The sequence below is a fragment of the Microtus ochrogaster genome, chromosome 10, assembly GCF_000317375.1.
Source record: "Microtus ochrogaster isolate Prairie Vole_2 chromosome 10, MicOch1.0, whole genome shotgun sequence".
Lineage (NCBI taxonomy): Eukaryota > Metazoa > Chordata > Mammalia > Rodentia > Cricetidae > Microtus > Microtus ochrogaster.
Window position 1 is genome coordinate 81,999,294 of NC_022016.1, and position 24,964 is coordinate 82,024,257.

Consider the following 24,964-nt stretch of genomic DNA (forward strand, 5'->3'; position numbering starts at 1 on the left):
CGTGTGGTCAGTTTGCATGTGTGGGTGGATGGTAAGCTCTAGCGGTTGAGTCGGGAGACCTGGCCCCTTCTCTGTGGCCTGCAATCATCCACCTGAGGGAGAATGGTGTGTGCACAGCTCACAGGCAGGAGTGAGATCACCTTGTCTAGTACTTGGTTATGCTTGCACAGCCACACGCAGGAACCACAGCCCCTCGACACACTTAGGACAATTATCCCTGGTGGTGGATCATATCATGTTATTAGTCTGTGATACGTCATGTCAGCAGCAGTTGGGTCTCAGAGCACTTTAAAATATTTAATTATACAAATGTGTCAATACCTGCTCTGCAGAAAGGTCTTAACCATGAAGGCTTTATAAGCAAGACTTGAAATGTCTCCTTGCCCCCGTCCCCCCTCATCTCCCCAGAAGCGTCACCTTGTGCTCCCCCCAGCCTTTCTATGAGCTTACACACTGTCTAACGGCGTGAGTGTAGACCCACACACTGTGCTCTTTTGCCCATGTGGACATTTATTTGTAAATACATAAACAATAGTAGCCGCTGTGTACACCGCTTTGCAAGTTGGCTTGTTTTACAGCTCAGTATGACTTGGAAGTGTGCCAGCGGGTGGAACTGATTTTTGCAGGACAGCCGGGGAGTGTTTCTGTGAGACACCTAGGTTGTAACGTGACCATCCTTTTATGAATGGATTACTCCCTTAAAGTTCAACACGCTAACTACAGGATGGAGAGCAATCAGGCTGGACTGACGTGAAAACTTCCTCCGGTTGCCTAGCTTTCACCATGCAGGCATCTGGGGAAGGGGTCACCCATGGTATTACAGCCAGCCTTGCACGCTGACACCGACCTGCCAATCAAGAATGTGCTCATAAGTGTGCTAGTGCCATGGGGGTTGTAGGGGTAACCAAATATTGTGGCCCGCTCGACAGGAGGGATTTCATGCCTGGCCACGTAAACCTGACAGACGCCCTTGGCTTCAGACAGAGGTCGCAGCCTGTCGTGGAGGAAAGTACTGCAGTTGTCCTGCTAAACTGACATGTTGTCAAGCTGCCCTGTCCTAGTTAAGGTTTCTATGGCTGTGGTTAAACATTCTGGCCTGAAGCACACCAGGAAGGAAGTGTCTATTCCATCTTACACTCCCATATCACACCCCATCACTGAGAGATGAAGCAGAGGCCACAAGGAGGAATACTGCTTCCTGGCTTGCTCCTCCTGGCCTGCTCAGCCAGGACTGCCTGCCCTGGGGGTAGGGGTGGGGTAGGGAGCAGCCTAGAAGGGGGTGGGAGAGAAGGGAGTTGAGGTGAAAGGCCAAAGGAAAACCTGTGGGTTCTTGCTCTCTACCACATGGGTCCCCGTGTCTGAGCTCCAGCCAGTGCCTTTGCCCACTGAGCCATCTCACCAGCACGTGGCTCAAGTTCTTCATAGGTGACAGGATTGGTTGGTCCTTCCTTCTGTCAGAGTCTCAGGTCCCAGGATGACCTTGAGCTTGCTGTGTGGTCAGAGATGACCTTGAACATCTGATCTCCCTGCTTGCTCCTCCCCAATGCTGAGAAGCTGCCATTTTTCCTGGTTTTCTATGGTACCAGGGTAGAGCCTAGGGCCTGTGTGCTTAATGCAGGCTAGGCAAGTACTCGGCCAGCTGAGCGAAAGCCTTCAAGAAGCTGCCAGTCTTGTTTGTTTTGTCTTTTCTTTTTTGAGATGGGGTTTCTCTGTGTAGTCCTGGCAGTATTGGAACTCACTCTGTAGACCTGGCTGACCTTGAAACCAGAAATCCGCGTGCCTCTGCCTTCTGAGTGCTGGGATAGAGGAACGTGCCACCTCACCTGGCTGTTGGAAATTGATATTCTTATTCTTTTTTTTTTTTCTGAACCATTTCTGGCTGAAGCTGGATGCTATCTCACTAATTTTGAGGTTGTTTTTTTTCTCTCCTAATGTAAACATTCAAAGCAATATAACATATATCATACACACACGTGTGCAATTCTGGTTATTTTCAAATATAAGTAGTCTGTTTTCTTTCCACGTTTTTTTCCTGTTCTCCATTCTGTTCCGATCTTTAACTTCAGTGGAACATAGTCAGAGAGCCTGGCTTTGATCTCACCTTCACAGTGGCCATTTTGGTAAACATTCCAGTAAGGTGGGGAAGAACCAGGTCCTCTCCCTCCTGTCCAGCAGCACCAGCCCTGGGGGCAGGGAGTAACTGGAGCTGCAGGCTGCAGGTGGGAATCCTTTTAGGCAGCTGTTTGGCAATATCTGAAATCAGCAAATAGCAATGAAGTAACCCACAACCCCCAGAAGACCACACACAAGAATGCAGCAAGACCAGATCCATCTCCGGCCCTGCTTTGTCCCTTGAAACAAGAGTTGACAAGCCCCTTGTGGGAAGCCCAGGAAGCCCTGAGTAAATGTGTCAAGGACGGATGAAGCCTTGGTTGTGTGTTAAGTGTATTGCTGATGTGGGCATAGCTGTGTCCAGGACCCTTGCAGTGGCAAAGCCTCCCTTGGGTCTGAATGCCAGTGTTGGCAAATGTGCACAAGTAGTGAGGTCTATGAGCAATTGACCAGGGTGTGAAAAGCTAGCAGCTGCAGCTTCCTCCTCCAGGGTTCACAGCCTGATGTGGCTCCTGACAGACACCTCCTCCTGGATGAGCTAACCCCTCCCCTTGTGTTGTTCACAATGAAAGAGCTGAGGTTGCTGGGCCCACCGGACCTCAGCTTTTCTGTGGATGCCCCACTGTCCTTCATTCTTTCAATGCCTTTACCCCATCCAAGGTTCCAGGATCAAAGCTGTGCAGGATGAGGTAGCCTCCAGCTGCTCTGGTCTCTCTGGCCTCAGGACTTAACAAATCTGTTCTCTGTAGCTTTGGAGCCTGCCCTGGAACTCACTCTATAGACCAGACTGGCCTCGAACTCACAGAGATCTGCTGACTCAGCCTCCTGAGTGTTGGGTGTTATGGTAAAAGTAATGGGAAAAATAAAACACCACAGGTCCCCAAGTGGTGGCAGAAGGCAGCAGGTTCCAGGCGGGGAGCCACGTGGTGGCAGGTGAGAGACGTTGGCGGGGCAGCCAGTCCCACCCACTAGGAGCCACAGCATGGTGGGTGAGACATAGCTGGATAGGCACACCATGCAGAGTGAGGTTGGATATTTATTTAGTGGGTTGTGGAAGAGAAGGGAAAGGGGGAGAGGGAGGGAGATAGGTGATGAGAGAGCGGCAGAGAGAGAGGTGGGGGAAGGGGGAGAAAGGAGAGAAGCCCCTGCAGCAGCTGCCTCTTTGAGAGAGACAGAAGGAAGAGATCTCAAGCAGGAAGTAGAAGGAAGATCTGCCTGCCTTGGCGGTGGATGGGGGGAGGGGAGGAGGACAGGGAGCAAGCAGGCTTGTCTCTTAAAGGGACAGGACAGACCATTACACTGGGATTAAAGGTGTGGGTCATCATGGCTCAGCTAGAACAGATTTCTAACAAATGTGGTTCCCCATCTGCGGAAACTGACTTTGAGCTATGGCCCTGCAATCCCTAAGGAAACCTTTTTTTTTTTAATTTTTCTTTTCTTTCTTTATTTATTTTAAGATTTCTGCCTCCTCCCCACCACTGCCTCCCATTTCCCTCCCCCTCCCCTGATCAAGTCCCCCTCCCTCGTCAACCCAAAGAGCAATCGGGGTTCCCTGCCCTGTGGGAAGTCCAAGGACCACCCACCTCCATCCAGGTCTAGTAAGGTGAGCATCCAAATTGCCTAGGCTCCCACAAAGCCAATACGTGCAGTAGGATCAAAAACCCATTGCCATTGTTCTTGAGTTCTCAGTAGTCCTCATTGTCCACTATGTTCAGCAAGTCCGGTTTTATCCCATGCTTTTTCAGACCCAGGCCAGCTGGCCTTAGTGAGTTCCCGAAAGAACACCCCCATTGTCTCAGAATGTGGGTGTACCCCCGTGGTCCTGAGTTCCTTGCTCGTGCTCTTTCTCCTTCTGCTCTTGATTTGGACCTTGAGATTTCTGTCCAGTGCTCCAATGTGGGTCTCTGTCTCTGTCTCCTTTCATCGCCTCATGAAGGTTAATATTCAGGAGGATGCCTATTTTTCTTTGACTAAGGAAACCTTAATAATAAGGTTTGCGGGGCTGGAGAGATGGCTCAGTGGTTAAGAGCGTTGCCTGCTCTTCCAAAGGTCCTGAGTTCAATTCCAGGCAACCACATGGTGGCTCACAACCATCTGTGAGGAGGTCTGGTGCCCTTGTCTGGCCTGCAGATATGCACACAGACAGAATATTGTATACATAATAAATAAATAAATATTTAAAAAAATAATAAGGTTTGCTTATTATTGCTGACCCCTCCCCCAGGATGTCTCCTTTGCTCTCTCACCTTAAGCTAGCTCTTTCTGCAATGCTCTGCCACCCTTTCCCTATCACACTCACCTCTGTTATTATGTCCTGTCCCTCAGAATGCCTTTGGACCACAGCCCCCATGGTCATGTGCCTCTCCCCCCACCCCAGATCTAAAACTCATTGTCTGAGGGGCAATGTTGTGTCAACTCCTTTCCCTGGCATCTTCTTCTGTCTCCTCGGCAGTCATTGTGCCCCTCCTATCTCTCTAGGGAGGAGAAATTTAAATGTCCATTACCTGAGTGATGGGTAAATATCTCCAAGTTAGCTTTAAAGATGGAATGAGGCAGGCGGTGGTGGCGCAGGCCTTTAAACCAGCACGCAGGAGGCAGAGGCAGGCGAATCTCTGAGTTAGAGCTATCTCAGGTCTACAGATCGAGTTCTGGTATGGCCAGGGATACACATAGAAACCCTGTCTCAAAAAACAAAGCTAAACAAAAGAAAGAGGATGGAAAAGCCATTTCTGCCTAATAGAATGTCACAAACAGAACACCAACCAGAGACCAGACAGAAGGTGTTGCCATGAGAGTCCATTTCTTTTTTTATTTTATTTTTTATTTTTTTATTTTATTTTATTTTTTTTTGGTTTTTCGAGACAGGGTTTCTCTGTGGCTTTGGAGCCTGTCCTGGAACTAGCTCTGTAGACCAGGCTGGTCTCGAACTCACAGAGATCCGCCTGCCTCTGCCTCCCGAGTGCTGGGATTAAAGGCGTGCGCCACCACCGCCCGGCTATTTGATTTTTTTAAACAAACATTATCTTTAAAAAAAAATTATTTATATTTTTGAGTGTTCTGCATGCATGAACACCTGCAGGCCAGAAGAGGGTGCCAAGTCCCATTATAGATGGCTATGAGCCACCATGTGGTTGCTGGGACTTGAACTCAGGTCCTCTGGAAAAGCAGCCAGTGCTCCTAACCTCAGCCATCTCTCCAGCCCCCATTTTTTTTAAGCTGGCATTTGTTAGTTGTCCATGATGCTGAGTGTCACTGTGACACTTTCACACATGTACGGGCCTTCCCACTGCTCTATCCACACTCGCCCGTTGCTCTCGCCCCCTCCCAGTCCTCCTAGAAGATGACCCTTTATGCATCCAGGATGTGATTCTCTTCAGACAGGAGCAGCCCAGTAGTTAATAGCAAACTACAGCTGGCAGAATTTAAAGCATTTGCTGGTGAGAACCCGACACAGGGTTGATCCAAATAGCAGGAGCTGACGGTGGGTTATTCTGGCATTCGAGATCCGTTGCTGTGGGAGTCCTTTGAGGGTAATTTTTAAACAAGGGGGCCACCCTGCCTCCACTGAGTCGGCTAGCGTGGTTAGCTACTAGCTGTTGCCAGGGTCCCCAATTTTTTTGTTTTGTTTTGTTTTGTTTTTTTGTTTTTTTGAGACCCGGTTTCTCTGTAGCTTTGGAGCCTGTTCTGAAATTAGCTCTTGTAGGCCAGGCTGGCAGGGTCCCAATTTAAAGTACCCCTTTATCATTCCTTTATTTTTATCGGCAAAGTCAAAGCAGAGGCGGACACCTAGCTATATCTTTTGACCGCATGCGCAGTAGCAGGAGTCAGATTAGATCTTGGTCTTTTTGCTTTGGAAAGTCCACAGTGTCAGCAGACCCAACAAACTCATTTGCGGATCGCCAGGTCGGGGATCGGGTGCTGTGTGATCGCCTAAATTCTCTGGTTGGACAGTTGTCTTTTACCTTGGGAATAGCTGGTGACCGGTTGTCTGCAAATCTGTGCCTTCCTAGCTGACACTGGTATCCTTGCTTCCCCCTCCCCCCCACCCCCAAGACTCAGGAGGTCGCAGGTGGTGTCGGCAGGGGACTTCGGGTGATCTACCCAATAGGCGGCCAGGTCTTTCCCTAAGGCCTCAAAGAACGGAGTCGGTGAACTTACTTTTGAACCCTTGCAGCAAGCGGGTCCAAGTCAAAGTAATCACCCTTCTGGAAGACCGCTGAAGTGTGTCCCCTGGAGCCTGGAATCTTGGAACCATCTTCCGACCAAAGATAACCAAAGAGCGCGCTCAGCCCGAGAAAGGCCAGACTGCAGCAGACGGCTCTCTGGCTTGCTGGCTAAATCTTGGCAGACCCCTGGAGCGTGAGGGTAGTGACAACCCTGGAAAAAAACCCAAAAGTTGAAAATGGGGTAGTCTCAACCAAGAGGAGGAGGCCAGGATGAGCTCTGTTTGAATCTGAGGATTTACTGAGCCACAAAGACCCAGTAGGAGCGTGGACTCCCGTGATCTGCTGACATCCCCCAGTTCGGCTTTCCCATGGGCGCAGCTGCTGGTAAGCATGGTAAGATATTAACTTTTTAATAAGAACAGGGCACAGTTGTGTCACCATCGTGTCTCTGACTCGGGAGCAGAAAGCCTTCGGAAGTCAAACTAGGCAGGTTAGTGAAAGTTCTCATAAGTGCCATCTTTGCCTGAGGGCCAGGGTGACCAGGTCCGGTGATGGTGACCCTGTGTTAACTCTTGGTCCGGTCATGTTTGCCTGCGGCCAGGTCAGGATTTAGTAAATCTATTTCTCTAGCTCCACTGCTGGTTCCTAAAACTTCCTCGCTATAAAGTTTAAAACCAGGCAAAATAAATTCTCAGCACAGGAAGTCCGGGGTGGTTACCTAACTACGGTGGACTGTGGTAGGTTTTCTGGTCCTTGGCAGCTGTGCCACTGAAGAGGGTCGCGGGACTCCTCTTTTTCTTTGTCCTAGCCATGAGGTCAGAGCTTTTCTGCCCCTTTAAACTCCCTACAATAACAAGCCACTTCACCATGGGCCCAAAAGCAATGGTTCCAAGCCTCCAAACCCACGAACGCAAATAAACCTCCAGTGTTTGGGGGCTGGCTTATCTTGGGTGTCCATCACAGTGACGAAAGCCAACTGACACAAACTGCCATCCAGCAGAACAATCGGAAAGAATCTAAGAAGTGGGGGGGAGGGCTGTGACACCCATGGCAATGCTGAGCATAGCAGCTGTTACAACTTAGGGTAAACGGTTTCTATGCATGACTGAAAGGGAATTATAGGAGTCAAGACCCTAGACTGGAGTGAGAGCAGACTGTTTCTTTTCTTTTCTTTCTTTCTTTCTTTTTTTTTTTTTTTTTTTTTTTTTTTTTTTTTTTTTTTTTTTTTTTTTTTTTTTTTTTTTGAGACAGGGTTTCTCTGTGGCTTTGGAGCCTGTCCTGGAACTAGCTCTGTAGACCAGGCTGGTCTCGAACTCACAGAGATCCGCCTGCCTCTGCCTCCCGAGTGCTGGGATTAAAGGCGTGTGCCACCATCGCCTGGCTGTTTCTGTAGAAATAAAGGACAGATTTGGTGAGTCTGGGACATCGCTGGTGCAGATGAAAACTCTAAAGATAGAGAGATGTGTGTCTGATTCACCACCCTGCCCACAACCAACAGACACCCATTACTTGGAAGGTGGAAGTGGGAAGATCAGAAGTTCAAGGCTGTCCTGGGCTACATGAGACCTTGTCTTTAAAAATAAAAACAAAAACTATTGAAAATGCTCTGAGGTTGGCGACTGAGTATAACATTTTAAGTTCAAAATAATTTTTCTTCATCCTCCCTTCTCTTCCTCCCCCTTTCCCCTCTTCCTCCTCATTTTTTTTGGTGGGGGTTGGGTGGAGTTTTTGGAAAATGTATCTAGAAATGCTCTCATGTTCCCGTATCTTCAAACAGGAAAGTTTTTTGTTTCGTTCACTTATTTTGCAGTGCTGGGGATTGAGCCCGGGGCTTCACACACGCTCAGCAAATACTGTGCCACTAAAGTCTATACCCAGCGCTTTTTCCTATTGATTGATTGATTGGTTACATGTGAGTGTGGGCACATGTATATCCCTGCATATGTGTAAAGGACAGAGGACACTTTTAGGAGCCAGTTCTCAACTTCCCACCATGTTGAGCAGGGTCTCTTGTTTCTGCCACTGTACAGTGGACTGCTAGCTGCCTCCCTGGCCCTGTGATGTTCAGACCGATCTGCCTCCCATCTCACCGCAGGGACGGCAGGTTTAGAGCTCAGCTTTCACATCTGACTCTTCATGTGTGTTCCAGGGATTGAGCCCAGGTTCTCCGGTTACTGTGGCAAGTGCTTTACCTGCTGAGTCGCCCCCACCCCACCCCGAACCCCTTTCCTGTGTTTTAAATATTTCCTCTCTCTTCCCCTTGTCTCAGATTCTAGCCCCTGGGTTTTTTACATTACATCCTGTTCTTGTTTCATGGATAGACTACTCTGTTTAATCTCTGAGGACTGTTGTTTTAACATCTGTTTGCTTTGTGAAATGTTTGCATGAGGGTTAGACTTCTGGCAGTGTCTGTGACTGAACCTGGGGCCTCCTGTGTGGTAGGCCAGTATCTGTAGTACTACTTCTTCTTTGAGCATCTTCCTCTCCTCTGTTTTTCTTAGCTGTTGTTTTCTATTTGTTTTGGGATAAGGTCTCTCCGTAGCTCACGCCGGCCTTGAACTCAGGATGATCTTTTCTCAGGCCCCAAGTACTGGGGTTACAGGTGTGTAGAACCATGTTCAGCTTCTGTGCTTTTCATGATATTAATTTTCCTTATGTGCTCAGTGACTTGAATTTTATACATGTTTGTGTCTGGAAATGCCTGTTTTCCTGACTGTGGATCAGAGTTCTAATTTCACATGTCTGTTAGTCAGGGAAGTGAAAGGGCCATGGAATGGGCGGGACGTGGGCTCAGGGGAGATGGCTGAGGGCATCACCCACCACCTAAAACAAATGTTGGGAGGGACAGGACTTGCTTCTCGGGATGGGAGCATCCTTCCTGTGCTTTCTGTTCATTATCTGCAACACATTCTTGTGAGAACTCGGCTTCCTTCACAGAAAGCACCTGCATTCGCCTTAGCCTGCCCCTCCCTTTGGGCTTCTTCCTCTCAAACCCATCTCTGACGGAGTACTGAGACCCATGGACATAGACCATTCTGGGCCCACAGACAACCCTGGGCTTCCATCATAGCTTATTCTTGCTTCCGGATTTCCATGTTTAGCAGGAGGGCAGGACCCACGGAGAGCCAATCTCCACCACCGTATATTGCCCCCTCCTGGCTAGGAACCCGGAAAGGCTGCTGCCCTAAACCGCTCTGAAAATACAGGTAGTGCCTTGTTTTAGCTGGGACTCTTGTTTAGAGGGGAAGATCTTCTGACGTGAGGATTTTCAACCCCAGAAGGAACTGAAAATGTATCCTCAGGATTGGGCTGCTGAGCTCCAGTGAAAACCCTTCACACTAGACCCCCCAGGCTAGACCCAGTTAGGGAGAGAGGTGAGGCTACAGAGCTCCTCGGAAACACAGGTGAACAACCCAGGCAGCCCTGATCTTTCGGCATACACTGATGTGTGTGTACCGGACACCGTTTTGTGCACACCTGAGGGTGTGATGTTCATGTGTGATTCAGAAAGAATAATACAAGTTTGTGTTGATGAAAATGGGCATTGGGATGGGGATGAAGGAAGGATGGAATTACATGTGCGGGGTGTGCCGACGACCTCCCCTTGCCAATAGTGGAGCTGTTCATCGAAAGCTCTGTATATATAAAGATGCTTTTTTTGTGTGTGTGAAGACACACACATCTTTATACAATTTAAGGGGAAGAATTCCCATGGTGTGGTGGCTCACATGCCTGTAATCCCAACATTTGGGAGTCTGAGGCGGGGGTTCACCACTAAATTCAAGGCCAGCATGGGTACAGAGTAAATTTAGGTTAGCCTGAGCTAGAATGTGCTATTCTGTGTCTCAGAATAGCAACAAATATTACACAAATAGAAGCTTCCCAGCACTCAGAGGATCTCTGTGGGTTTGAGGCCAGCGTAGACTACATAGTGGCGTCTAGGACAGCCAGGGCTGTGTAGAGAGACCCTGTCTTAAACAACAGCAGAAAAGTTTCCCACAACCTGATACTTCAGGCTTTAGAGGAAAACCCTGAAATGAGCATGTCAGTGGCATAAGCTAGTTCGTTTAAAGAATAGTTTGTGTGGGTGTGGCCGTGGGTGTGCACGTATGCATGAGTATATGTGTGTGCGTAACTGTATGTGCATGTGGAGGTCAAAGGGCGACTCTGAGGTATCATTTTCTTCCGGGAAGCAGACTCAGGTCGCCGGACTTCCCCATCTCGCCATCGCTAAACCAGTCTCTGAGACCTTTGTCAGTCTTGTTGCCAGACAATGCCCGGCAATCGACTGCAACATCTGGCGGAATTTTTTCTTTTAAAAAAGAACAGTCGAACAGATTTACCAACAACTAAGTAGGGAAGGGAAGAGGTGACTCCAGAACCCAACCCCAGACAGATCTCTCGCCGCTGTCTTGGTTTCCTTACTGGTTCAACGACACCATCTTGGTGGCCCACAGCACAGCCTGTATGATACACTGGCTGCTGGCCCTGGCTAGGAGCATTGTCGGCACTGGTGACAGTGACTTTTTGATCCCTTGTCCTGTACAGTTCTTTTGGAACCCAGGTCCCCACGAATAACATCCCTCCTCCCCGCCATCCGCCACTCTGCCCCACTTCCCTTGAAAAGGCTCTCTTCAGTCCTGGAGCCACCACACAGGATCTGGAGCGCCCAGAGCTTGGCAGGCAGCAAGTCCCTGACAGCTGAGAGCTGTTCACACTGGGACATCTGCAGGCAAGTCAAATGGGCCAGAGCTCTGCCACTAGAGCCACCCCCTAGACAATGCCATATTGTATGGAGGAAAACACACCACCCTCAGTCTCCTGCTGGGCCAGGTCAGTTTCTGACTATACTTGGGGCACATGGGAAGGTCTGTGGGGAGATGACACAGGGTGACAGTGGTTTCAGAGACGACCGTGATGAAATAGGAATGCGCGTCTGGACCTTGCTGCTCCAGGGGATTCTGCGCTGGCCTGCAGTGACAGGAGACCTTTGCTCTCTTCCGGGCCTGGGCCCAGGCCACCTGGGCTCCTGCAAACAGCAGACATGTAATTAGAGGTTCCTGGGCTGGGCTGAGGCAGCACACGGGGCAAGTCTGGTCCTGCGCAGGCCACCGTGGGTGCTCGGGCTGCAGAGCCCGGCTCCATTACTCAGCGGCTGCAGAAGCTGTCAGCTGGCTGCTGCTCGGCCAAGAATCCTGATCAGAGAGGGAGGAGAGACACTGTGTACAAGGACACTGGTTCATCCAAGAACATGAGGCCAGCCAGGAATTCAGAATAACAAAATACAGCTTCCTGTGTGCTGTGCCCGAGGCAGTGGCATGGCTGGGCCAGAGGAAGGCTTGGCACAGGCCGCAATGACACGACTCATTCTGCCTTGCACAAGAGGGGAGTGGACAAGTCATGCTGTCCCGGGGGAAGTCACTGGCTAACCCTCACGATTGTGAAGGAATCCACGGGAGGCCTGGGATTAGATGTTTACTGACGTGGCCGGCTAGTGACTGCCAAGAAATGAGGGAAGGTGCCACCGGGGTCTGTGAAGAGAACGTTCCTCGGTGATTGCTTTCCCATTAGCGGGAGGGGGAGGCAGATGTGCCGGTCCCTGGGGGTACTGGCTACAGGCATCTGTGCCTGGAGTTCCCGGTGTCTGGGCTCACGGGTTGCGAGATGACAGCATGCCAGAGGCACGCTAAGCCACCAGCCTGACAGCAGCTCTTTCTAAGACAGGTGCCAACTGGTACTTGAGGCACATTCCTTCCGGTCCCTTCCCAGCCCCCCACTCCTCATCAGAACCCCACCTGCTGCTACGGGGCGGTGGCTTTGAGTCACAAAGTTGTTCTGATGTAAGCTCAGGTACAGAAAAACGTACACAAGTATGTTTGCTGCTCCAAATTCCAAGCGGACAAGGCGAGAGCCAAGGGGAGCCTGTTCAAACGTGTGGTGGCGGCAGACTCCTCGTGGCTTAGGTACAAGCATCTTGAAGTTTGATCCATGCAGGTGAAAAGCGAGTGAGCTCACACCCTCACAGTAAACGGCGCCAGGCACGCCTGAACCGTGTTTGTGTAGTTACAGGTAGAGGTGAGGCCAGCAGTGTCGACAAATGGGAACTCACCAAATTCGGCTCTCCTCCCCTTCACCCCTCCGAGCCCCCAGGCTGTTAAGACTGGGATGACTCATGGGGAACAAGGGGCCAGAACATTCTGTCAAATGACTTACACTGCCAAGAAAACAAGTCCTCAAGTGCATTTTTAGTTTGAAGAAAACTTACAAAAATACCTCAAAGCTTTGGGGGCTCAATCAAAAATGAACACTTTTGCCTTGGGGCTTTTTCTCCGTTTCAGGTGTGGCACAAGGCCCTGACTACGTGGAGGCTTCGTTAAGTCTCCCCTAGAGCTCAGACAACGCTGGAGACCGCATCGGCTCCACCTTCTCGGTGCAATGAGCCTTCTGTCTTTACACCGTAGCTTTTTACAAAATGCTGATCAGAATCCCCAAATCAGTATCCAGTTTTAAAAAACAGGACCAAGAATTAGTTTGATTGTAACTAAACAACACATTATACAAGTATTATACAGATGTCAAGTTCCCAATTTTGATAATTATATCTAAGATATCCTGCAGGGCTGTAGAGATGGCTCAGCAGTAAGAACTGGCTGTTCTTCCAGAGGGCTAGACTCGGGTCCCAGCACCCACACAGCGGCTCACAGCTGTCTGAAACACAATTCCATACTATCTTCTGGCCTCTGTGGGTACTGCATGCATGTGGTACAGACACACATACAGGCAAAAACCCATGCACATAAAATAAATTAAAAAAAAAAATCCAACTTGCTTACTGTGTTGGTGGGGCATAAGTGGGCCAATGGATGTTCCAAGCAGTGTGCTATTCTTCGGCACACTGTGTCAAAAGGGTAAAAAGTATATTCTCAGAAGTTCAAAGGAAAACACAAAAACAAGGAAGGAAACTAAGTTGGAACTAAGGTTAAGGAAGTACCCAAGGCTCCCTGTGCCAGGCAATGCTCAGCATAGACAAGGCCGGAGGAGGCCCGAGCCCGCCTGCAGAGCTATGGCCTGCTTTGGAAGGGTGGTGCACAGACTGCTGCTGGAGCCTGCCAGTCATGACCAGAACTCTCACAGCCTCGGTTCCATCCCCCGGTCACTCTGGGATCAGTTCTGGGCCGTGGTGTGGCTGCTAACTTTCAGCGTTCCTGCTAATTTCACTTCTCTGAAATGTTCTCCACACAACGGCCACTGTCATCCTTCCTACAACAAATCACATCGTGTTCCTCTCCCACTTAGGCTTTTGAGTTGCACCCACTGCCCTTTTCCATTGCACAGCCTACCCCCGCCTGTGGGCCTGCAGCTTCTGGAACATGCCCAGCTTCTTCCTGCTTCCGGGTCTCAGACTTGCCTGCCTCCAACAACATACCTTCCAAATCACTTACCTCCAACTCTTCATCTAAGTCCCGGAGGCAGGATGGCCCTCAGTCGCTGTGTTAACACGTCTGAATCCTAGTGCTGTGGATTCTGTAAGGGGAGGGAGGAAGAGGCGGTCTTCTTCCCAGATCTAACATGTGGCTGCTGCTACTGAGTGTTATCGAATGAGTTCCCAAGCCAGAATGACACTTGACACACAGGGCCCGCCACCCAGCTCTGATGGTGGCCTTTAGCAGTGGAGATTCCTTTAAAGGCTTCAAATAAGCAAGAGAAGCCAGAGTAGTCCAGACTTAGCTCAAAGTGAGTCAGATCAAGTCCGTGCACTGTGTGCTTCTTCTCAGGAACTGCACAGCGCCCTGCACAGCACCCGACCCTCCTCAAGTTACTCTTCTCACAGGAGCACCACAGCCAAGTTCTCGTAGTTCGGTAAAAACAAAGAGCGTGGTTTTACTATGGACTCTGTGGCCCAGACTGACCTCAAATGCCATAAGTAACCAAAGATGACCTTGACCTCCTGATCCTCCAGCCTCTGCCGCCCAGACAGTGGGCTTCTGGGCATGTACTATCATGCCCAGTTTATGTGGCACTAGAGCTAGAACCCAGGGCTGGTGCACGCTAGGCAAGCACTCTAACCGAGCCAGGTTCCCGCCGCCGCCATGCATGTTTAGAATACCCAAGTAAGTTGCTCAAATTGTCATTTAGAAACCTACAGTAAGTTTCAACATGTATTTACTTCAGAGACTCTGTCCTGCTTTAAAAATAAGGTGATCAGTTGCCTGAGACATAAGAGTTTAGACAAGACTCATTATTAACGTTGTCATAAATAAGTAATATAACTTTATTAAAATGAAAAGACAATATTCAAAATAATGCAACAAAATGAATAAATCCTTTGTCCAATACTGTACACACAGTGCAGAGATCAGTGCATTGTTCTAAAGCATGTTTTAACCTTCATTTAGTTCACGCTGTACAGTAAGCTTTCAATAGCTCAAATAACGTCATTCAGCAGTTGACACTGAACAGCCTGCTGGGACACTGCAGCAGTACCCTCTGTCAGCAAGCACCTTCTCTTAGTGCCTATCCATACAAGATAAACGCATCAGAGGCTGTAAAAAAAAAAAAAAAAAAAAAAAAAAAACTGAACAAAGCTACGTGTCTCGCTGAATCTCAGGGCAGTGAAGCAGCCAGACTGAGTCCAAAGCAGGAAGATGCTGAAGTGACCTCTGGCATTAAGACGTTCTGTGCTATTGGTCAGAAGTGTCTCACTTAAAAAGCAAACAATCCCCAGGAAATACTGAATAGGAACCAGCAACACAAGGCCAGCTTGTGTTGTACTTGTTTATTAAGCCTAAAAAACAAAAACATACCATACATCCCCAGAGAGTAACTCTCAATCAGAGCTAATTGCTGTATTAATCTATAAAACTTGCACCCCCAACACTGACGGCCAGTACGACTCCATTGTACTTCCTTGAAAGCCTCTTGCTACAACAGCCGTTTCAGTGGATGGGAAAAGCAGGACTAGCATGGGAGAGTTATTCACCAATTCTGCCATTTTCAAGATGTGAGACACACACAGGTGATGACATGGTCCAGAAACCGCTGTCCTTCTCCTCAACAAGACAAAACGCTAGAGCTACAAGTGTTTGGCCATAGAATGATTTTAACAAGACGGCACAGGCCCAGCGAAGAGCATGCCCTATCCTGTACGGAGAAGACTGCTGGGGTGGGGATGGGGGACAGGCACACGACCTATATAGCAGGCCCGAACGCCAGGAACCTTTAAACTTAACAAACACAAATTTATAATTTGATCTAACAATACTGCTTTCTTCCATCTGCTCAATTTTCACACTATCAGGAGCTGCTCCCCCAGCTTGGTTTTAATTATTCTGAATATATATTACTCTACGATAGTGACTAATTCGTTATCCTGCAGCTATGGTCTAGGGTTACACTGCACATTTATACACAGGCATGTACTGTAGTCAAATGTAAAAGTCTGCCCATTCTTCCCTCCCCTCTAGCACGTCTTTAAATTACAGACTTTTCCTCCTACACTGATCAACCAGGGACTCCCAGCGTAATAGCACCTCACGTCCCATTAAGACGGAGTCCGACTTCATCCTGCAACCTGACATTGTCCTATGAACCTCAAACTGGAAAGCTGGGAGCCGTCCACTCCACGTAACTTCTGCTGAGCCACGCAGGACCTCACAGTTACGGAGAAACCACGTAGGATAAGTGTTTGCGCTTTCCGTGACTGCCCATGTCTGTTTTCATCCGGGAGGCCAGCTTTTCTGTGGCAGAAGCCATACCACAGGCAGCAGGCAATGGCTGAATTTGGGTGCTTGGGTCTGTTTCTTCCGCTTCCCTAAAATACTTCTCATACTTGTCTAGGTACGGCGGTCTCTCAGGTAGTAGGTAATAATGTGTTGAACTAACCTTCTTCCCATTTTCAATAATGGGCAGGATGCAGGGAACCTTGTTGGCAGACCCTTCGCTGCTCTGTCTTTGCAGAGCTTTGCTGCTGACATACTTGGGGTCAGGGGCAAAGCTCTGTGTGGGGGGCATGACCCCATTGAGGTAAGACGGAAGGCTTTTAGGACTTGGGGTACGGGAGTTACTCCGTGACAAAGGTTCTCTTGGGGGGACTTTGGGAGGCCTGTCTTCATCACTGTATGTGTTGGAGGTCACTTCTGCAGACCACCTTCTGTAGTCTGGCTTTGCCGGCCGAGGAGGTATAGGAACCCTGGGAGGGACCTCAGGCTTGTCTTCATCTGAGCTGGGGGAAGCTCTATGTGCATAGCTAGATATCCGGATGGCTGGCTTGTTAAATGACCCAGCTGGTCCCGAGTGAGACCTCCTTAATCTGCGATGGCTTTGAGGCGGGGGAGGGTTTGGATCTGGAACCACTCTATTCTGGTCAGACGCGCAGCTGAGATCTGCTACAGAGACAGTTGGGGTGTCAAAATATGCATAGTTGATCTGTCCGCACCCACGGAAGCTTCGCCTGCCAGGAACGCCATATCTGAAATCAGAAGGGGCACAGTCTTCTAAAAGGAAGTCCGTGTCTGAGCTGGTTAGAAATTCTACCTCACAGTCGGCCTCATCCAGAGACAGGTCTTCAGAGATGGGCAATGGGGGGAGCGGACGAGAGCCCCGATCACATGGAGAGGCACAGGGGAAAGGGGAAGAGCAGTGTTTGATGGGTGTAAGCGGAGGTGTGGACGTGCAGACCCCATTCACCGAGAGTTTCTTAAAACCACACACAACTTGATCTTCTTCACGCTGTCCTGAGCTGTCACTTGGGGGAATAATAAGAGGAGGCAAGCTTGACTTTGGAGACGGGCCATATTCTGCAAAGAAGTGGCCACTCACCGGAGCAGACCGCGCAGCACACCCTGAAATGAAGGCACAAGCAATGCTCATCACGAGAAGTGCTACCCTTTGTCCTTCACCCCATCAGAGGGCCCAGGACTTGCGCTCTAGTTCTCTGCCCAAGTCAGGGAAGCACCTGACTGGTGTAACCCCGAGGACACCCATGCAACCACCACAGGTATAATTAGAGCCAGAGTAGGGGAACACACGTGATCTGGTTCAAAGAACAAATTATCTCTGCCATCTCCCTTAGACATGTGCTAGGCATACACCCACACGTCCCAGGCAAGTTTTGTGACGTGTGCAAAATTCACAGAAGATGAACAGCGTATAATTTACATGAGCACCATGCTACACCAGGCCTGCCACTTAAGACATGCGACAGTACAAGGCATGCCGGGCATGAGTGAGATAAGGCGAGGTGAGGGCCTTCCTGCCAGCATATCTTCACTGAATGGCCTCACTTCTAGTGCATCCACCTGCTAAGAAGCTCTCCACAAACACCTAGGGAACATAATGTTCACGTGAAAATAACCACCCAGTTTTCCAAGTCTGATTACCATGGGTACTGCTTGTACCCGCTGCTTTCAAATGTGCATTAGTGCAGGAATAAACAGCACATACAGCCCAAGGTGGTACAGAGTGAAGTCTGCGCCATACCCGAGAGCATAGCAATTCTTGACTCAGAAAACCCACACTTCCGCAGTTCCAAAAGTCTCTTCAGAGGCTGCGGCCACTAGGTGTCAGGCTTGTTGGAAACGGAAGCTACCTAGTTTCCTCCTCCAAAACCCAAGGCAAAGCTGAGGAGCCTGCCCGCCCCTCCGCGTGCGGCTACTCCACAGCAGACTGTCAGACATACCGAGAGTTGTTAGGTGCTCTTGAGCAGGGGACTTCAGACTGTAGGCCATGGTGATTGGATCAATATTTAGAAAGTTACTGAAAGCAAAGAAAACATCACGGTCATGAGCAAGTACAATCCCATCCTCTGTGGCGGTAGTGTCGGGAACGGGCACACAACGTGGGGCAGTCAGGCCAGTCTGGACTTACTTTTCAAATTCACTGCGACTGCTCCAGCAGGTCTTCATAGTCCCCAAGGCTTGGCCATTATGCAAAAATCCAGTTTTTAATGGGACTCGAATATCCTGAGCAGCAACTCCTGCTGTTGACATTGTGCCTCACTCCAGGATGTCTTCAAATCTGTGAAGCCCAGGGTGTTCTAAGTCAGCCAGTAGCTTTCATTCCCTGGGGAAATCAAGAAGTAAGAGACCCTCTAAGTAATTCACAAATAGTATAGTCTATAGTGCCGCAGAAGGAGCTAACATCAGAGATAGGAGGAGGTGGGAAAATTTGGTTACAGACTTTCTAGTTCTCCTCATGAGGATACTTAAAATGTAGACAGCAACATAACTGTTTTGTAAATACTAACCTGACACTTGAAACATTTTTCACCGAAGAAAGAATCCATTGCCAGAAAAGCCAGCCCTTGCTACAGAGTTTACCAGTTGCACAACAAATCACCATCGCACACAGCCCTCCCTCCAGCCCACTAACTGGACCTTCTACGGCAGGGCTGTACCACAGCAGGAAGCACAGTAGATCCCACCCAGACTTCCCAAGCTAAGAAAGGAATTTTAAGCCAGGCATGGTGGTGCATAGCTATAATTCCAGTACTTGGGAGACTGAGGCAGGAGGGTGGTGGGTTCAAGGCCAGTTTGGACTACGTAGCAAGACCCTGCCTTACTCTCACCTACCCATAGGGGAAAAAAAACAGTAATTTTAGAAAGTGCTGTGCTTCATATGCTGAGCTACCAGTTATAGTCACTAGTGCTCACAGCTGAGATTTTCCACCTACCTGCCCCATAGTCTAACATTTATCTGGACTCTGTTTTTCAGTTGGTCACAGAAGCTGTATTCTCCAGTTAGTACTTGCTCAAGAGAGACAGTCATATATGAAGATCCTAGCTTCTGTTAGCTTGTGAAAATCAAGTTCTGCGAGAGCACCAGCTTCAGTGTTGGCTTTGGACAACGTCCTCCCTCCACAAGGGACATTCCTTGCATTCTCCCTTGTGAAATCCCAGTAATTCACATCCTGCTCCCCTGTAGGGCATGGATTACAGAGGCAAAAGATAGTTCGGAAACTTCAGAAGCCCCCTTACTGGACGTCACAGGTCTGAAGGCCCAGGAGCTCAACCCAGCTGACTTTTTATGAGTCAACCCCTGTGGTCTTCAGATAGTCACGTGCACTTAGTGAGCTCGGCTTCTCCCCTTCACAGACAGCGGGATCTCCTCTGTGGACTGCTCAGAACACAGGCCCCTTTGAGATCTCCAAACACTCTACAGCATTCTGCCATTAAATATTTGCACACCTACCGAGTGCGGACACTGCGGCCTGAGGAGGAGAGGCGCACAATTCTGCTGGCTGGAGGGGCTCCACAGAGAGCTTCTTTTATTGTTATTATTAAATTACTCAGCACTAAGCACCCATTATCTACAAATCCCAGGTCTAATAAACTGGGCCTTGTGTCCCTACTACCTTAACCATAGGTACCTGGCTTAATAAGAGAATGTTTGTTATCAACTGAATATAAACTATATGGAAGGCATAAGTTTTTTTTGTTTGTTTTGTTTTTTAAGCTAATGATCTAAAAACAATCCTCCACAGATGTTTCCACAGCTGGTGTTCCAATGACGAGCCAGTGATTTTATGACAGGCTTACAATATTATTTCAAAGAGTCAAACTTTATTCCTTTAAAACCAGTATCTCAAAGATACATGACACAAAGGTCATCTGTCACTTAAGGAGCCTCGTCAGTGGGTGGTTTCTACATCTTGGTTTTCAGATTACTGAAATGAAGCAGAGATGTTACTGACCATAAAGTAATAATTTAAAAACACATTCTTACTTTGGAAAGGGCTCGTCTCTCCCTATGTCTGTCAAGCCTTTTCTAAACACTGGCGAGCCTGAGAGACTGCAGGGATGACTGTGGTGATGTGAAAACGAAAGGCGAGATGGGAGGAAGGACGTGGTGTTTAAGTAGTTTGGGAGCGCACGTTTGAAGATTGTTCGTCCCGATTACAGGCCGATGCTGCGGGGGATCCTGCAGGCCCAGCCCCCACCTGTCGGCACGCCAACAAGTCCGGCTAGTAATTACTGTGTCAGCCTCCTAATGCCATCCCCAGCTTAGCTTTCAACAGAGTGATTGTGTAACTATCGCCTCTGCTCAAGTTGCCTTGGAACCCTAAACTTATATTTCAGTGCTCACTTAAAATTATTTACATGCTCTAGAAAAAGTTATTTTTTATTCATTGTTTCCATCACCTACTCGTTAGCTTTCTTAAGGAAAAAAAAATTTTTTTTAGTATAAAAAGAATTGTGTTCACTAGGCCAGCTCACTTCTGACCACAATAGTGCCTTTGTGTATTCATAGAAGGTGACCTGCCTCTAAATTTCAATGGGGAATTGTGAATGGGCCATGTTATGAAACTATCCGAACTTCCTACTTGCTTGCATGGCAGAAGCAAGGAGAGCAATACAACTGCGGTGTTCTCATCTGTGGAAATAACTTCAGGCTGTAAACCGAGAGCAGCATGCCACAGGTTTAAGGTGTAGATCACACAGTCTCTCTAGAGTTAAACTAAGGTTAGAAGACCAACTGAAAATCTTCTACCTCTCTTAAAAAAACAAAAAAACAAGACTAATATTTAGGCTGTATATTCCTGGTGGGGGCAGAGAAATCGACCTGGTCAAATTTACACTAATAAATAAAGCAACACACGTCACTCAAGTGAAACTTGACTAACACTGCAATGTTTTAAATTTTATTCAAGTTCTTATAACTAAAGTTAGCTCTACCTTTCCATCCGTGAAGACAATAAGCAGAGGTACACTGATGTACGAGTATCCATACCTAAAAGTATAAGATGACGTCCTGCTGCAAATCCCAAGAACAGCAAAGTGAACGCTGCTCCAGGTAGCACAGCACAGACCAGGACCCAAAGACCCGTGGGCATGACATAACTCACACAGTCATGAGGGAACGTTAGCACTGTCAGGGAGGCAAATGCAGTGGACTGCCAACCCTCGCTTCTCGGCAGCGCTTCCTACTCTTCAAATCATTTCATTCATTTCTAGAGCTTCAACTCCACAGACAACTCTGAAGCAGGTGAGTGCAACCTGGCTTCAACTTTGCATTTCTTACTGTCTGGTGATTATCTTTCCACTTGGATGGGCCTCTGGCATCTTACAGTCTCCAAACCCCAATTCCTTCTGTTTCTTAACTCACCCCCCCCCCTTTCTGGTTCAGAAGGTTCCCATTTCCTGAGGTGCCACTGCTAGCCTAAGTAAGGCCACTATGCATTCACCTGCCAAGCCCACACACACAGCACCTACACCTCCCAGTCTCTCTTCCCCTTACTGCTTCCAACTGGCCTCCAGTGTGAAAATACTTAAACCACCAACAGGATCAGATCAATTGCCACCCCAAAAAGAACCCATAAAAGCTCTAAAAGCTCCCTACCAGAAGACCTCCACAGTGAGGCCTTACTTAATCTACCATTTCAGCTCTCTCTCTTCTCCTATGCTTTAAGGCTGCCCTTCTCATACTGTGCTCTCAACAACACCCCTCCCCTTTACTAAAAGCCAGAGCCATGTCTCTCTGCTCCTGGCTATTCTGTGCTATGCCTGGGTTTCCCTCTTCCCCTCCAAATCCAGAACTGGTGGTGCACATTTAGTTTAGTACATATTAAGTGAACACTGAGAAAACAGCCGCCTCAGACTGTAAAACACAACCACACGAGATGTTCCTCAGGCTAAAGAAAGGAGCGAAGGGGAAAAACAAAAAAAAAAAAAGTTACGGGATCAACTCAGTATCATTAGAGCGGTGAGACGGCAGTAGTACTCTAACACACTTAGGGTACCCTAGAGCCCCCCGAATCCAGAGCGGGCAGTGTGGAGGCTGAGCAAATGTCTGAAGAGTCCTTAGTATGCACTTAAAGCAGTGAGGACAAACTGGACCCTTCCTTATATACCACTCCCGTGGGACTGTAATCCACTCGCCTTGCTTTTGTTGCTACTTTGTTACTTTCTTTCAAAAACAAAAGTCATGCTACACCAACAGCTCACTGTGCAGGGCTTTCTAAGGTGAATGCACACGGCTTCATCTTGAAAACACTCACTTTGGAACTGCTTTAACACACAAAGCCAGGCTACCTTAAGGCCGTAACCTAGATATGCTTACCTTGCTGTGAGATCTCACTAATACATCTCAAGAGCTATCCCTGGGAGGAGGAGGGGCACATTTTTGTCTTACAACTCATCCAGCTCTGCCCAGTGCTTCCTTATTTAAGAGTGTGATGTAATTTCCTTCTCTCAGTCTGGTTCTAGAACCTGATTTATGTTTATCCAGAATGATAACTGGTCTTTTCAGCTGCATTTAACAATCACCTAACTACTTCTATAACCAACAAAGAAATAACATAACTATACGGCCAAGATTTATCACAAGAAACTGATTAGAACTGGACACGTGATATGACTTTCACTCCTCCCCAAATATGCCACTGTCTATGCTAAAAAAAATACACACACACACACACACACACACACACACACACACACAGAGAGAGAGAGAGAGAGAGAGAGAGAGAGAGAGAGAGAGTCTGATTACCTTTGAGAGAAAATGGAAATCAGTTTTACTGGCTGTTTTATCAACTTTTATTAATAATCTGAGAAAAATGACTTAGCATCCACCTGCATGCTCAGCACTGTTGCAGTCATGCAAGAGGAGCTAAAAAGCACAGACTAGGCCATACTTCTGGTCAATCAGTGGCACGAAGTGACCATGTGTCTTCCTGGCTGCGGAAGCAGTTTGGATCAGGCAGGTGGTGTCACCGCACTGATTTACAGAAAGCACAAGGGCAATCTGCACAGACATTTCAAGAGCAAAGGCCTGAATTCAAAGATTTTCAGATTTCATTTTAAAAAGCTATGATTTGGGAATAGGGAAAGAAAGAGGCAAGCTAAGAAAATTTCTTTGTGCCAGTGGTGGCGCACGGCTTTATCCTAGCACCCTGGAGGCAGAGGCAGGCGGAGTTCAAGGCCAGCCTAGTCTACAAGAGCTAGTTCCAGAACGTGCTCCAAAACTACACAGAGAAACCCTGTCTCAAAAAACAAAACAACAAAACGAAAAACAAAAAAATTTTGTTATATGCTTTCTGTGAAAAGGCAGAAATGGCCTTTATATTAGATGCATGAATGACTTTTTAAATAAAAATCAAGTAAAATGTGACACTTTCAGCAAATATTAAAATGCTGTTCAAAAGGATAAAATTAAAAAGAAGATTTGTGCATTTTCAACACCATTCCTCAGAGGGCCTTAAATGTACCCCCCCATTTCTCAACACCATTCCTCAGAGGGCCTTAAATGTACCCCCCATTTCTCAACACCATTCCTCAGAGGGCCTTAAATGTACCCCCCATTTCTGGCCCACTTGCAGGTGGTGAAAATGGAGGCTATAAGGAAAATAATTTATACCCATACTGTCAAAATAATAATCAAAGGCTAGAACTTCTTCAACAATCCAGAAAACTCCTAGCTAAGCACCTTCATTCATCCACCATAATCAACAAACAGCCCTGTAACCCCGTTTGTCTCTCAGGATTTTAGGGCAATACAATTACAGGAGGGCAGCCAACAATGTGTTGTTTTGCCACTGGTATTTTTCCTACAGCACCACAATCAACAGTAGCATCCACAAACACAGGACAGAAGACTATTCCTTTCGGACATAATACTTCATACCTGTGAAAGATCTGTGGATTCTGTTGTAATCTTAATGACAATGAGCACAGTAGTCTAATGATGGGAAGTGAGTCTTTAAAACTTCAAGTTTATTTAACAAGCATTTAAATAACCCAATGGACCACTCCAGATTGTTAAAGTGAATACACAGGCGCTACTAATAACTAACATCCGGGACACTGTCAGGAAGCCTTTTCAGTGTTTTGTCCTTGCACCAACCCTGTAAGGTGGGTGTGTGACCATCACTACTCTCAATTACACATGAGGAGCCTCTGGAACCTGATCCCTCGCAGATCTGGTGAGCCACAGTCATGCCAAGGCTTCCTCCAGGAAGCCTGGCTTCGAAGTTCAGGTTCTTGATCATACCCCAGCCTCTCTTCTACTCCCAGAGGCTCTTCAAACTGATGGGCTAAAAATTACTTAAGATACACACTTGACTGCTATGGGGAAGGTGGAGACATTTCTGGAGGGATTCTATTTGGTAACAGTATTTCCTTGAGTAACCCAAAGCCTATGAATGTTCCCATTTCACTGCCTCAAATTTCCCTACTAAAAAGTCATCAATTATGTATTTGGCCTAGATATCTAAAATGAGCAGAAGATGGTATAAACTAACCTTCTAGATCACTGAAGTAATTCTTTTGACAGTCTTTATCATCTTTACTGTTATAATGATGCCCCACAACGGGCTCTGTATACACAGTTATTTGATGTGGCATGTGTCTACTTGTAAAAGGGCTACCACCTATATCCAAATAGGCTTTTTAACGTTCTCATAGCATGGATCCCAATGATGCCATTATGACTTGGCTCTATCATGAAACCTGGAATTCAGTAACAGAATTATTTTATCTGTAAGGCACTCTACAAATATCAAAGCACTTTCTTATATATTATCTCACTTGGTCCCCACAACACCCCTCTAAGAGGAGGCAGGAATTATAAACTCCATTTTGCTAATGAGGAAATAAAGTGGGCTGAGAAAAAGACTATCAGAGTTATCCTGCGTGTGAGCCAGCCAGTCTGGGCTATCCTGCGTGTGAGCCAGCCAGTCTGGGCTATCCTGC

The 24,964-nt window shown here is 47.8% G+C and overlaps 1 protein-coding gene across 1 annotated transcript in view; it reads right to left on the bottom strand.

Moving 5' to 3' along the window:
• Nucleotides 1-14,526: 14,526 nt before the first annotated feature.
• Errfi1 (ERBB receptor feedback inhibitor 1) overlaps nucleotides 14,527-24,964 on the bottom strand; it is a 14,459-nt gene continuing 4,021 nt past the window's right edge. Inside the window, exons 2-4 of the mRNA XM_005353674.3 lie at nucleotides 18,144-18,338; nucleotides 17,956-18,032; nucleotides 14,527-17,119 (exon numbers count right to left, since the gene is read on the bottom strand). Coding sequence (XP_005353731.1) covers nucleotides 15,936-17,119; nucleotides 17,956-18,032; nucleotides 18,144-18,265 — 1,383 coding nt within the window. The 5' untranslated portion in view covers nucleotides 18,266-18,338 and the 3' untranslated portion in view covers nucleotides 14,527-15,935. The remainder of the gene's footprint in view (nucleotides 17,120-17,955; nucleotides 18,033-18,143; nucleotides 18,339-24,964) is intronic.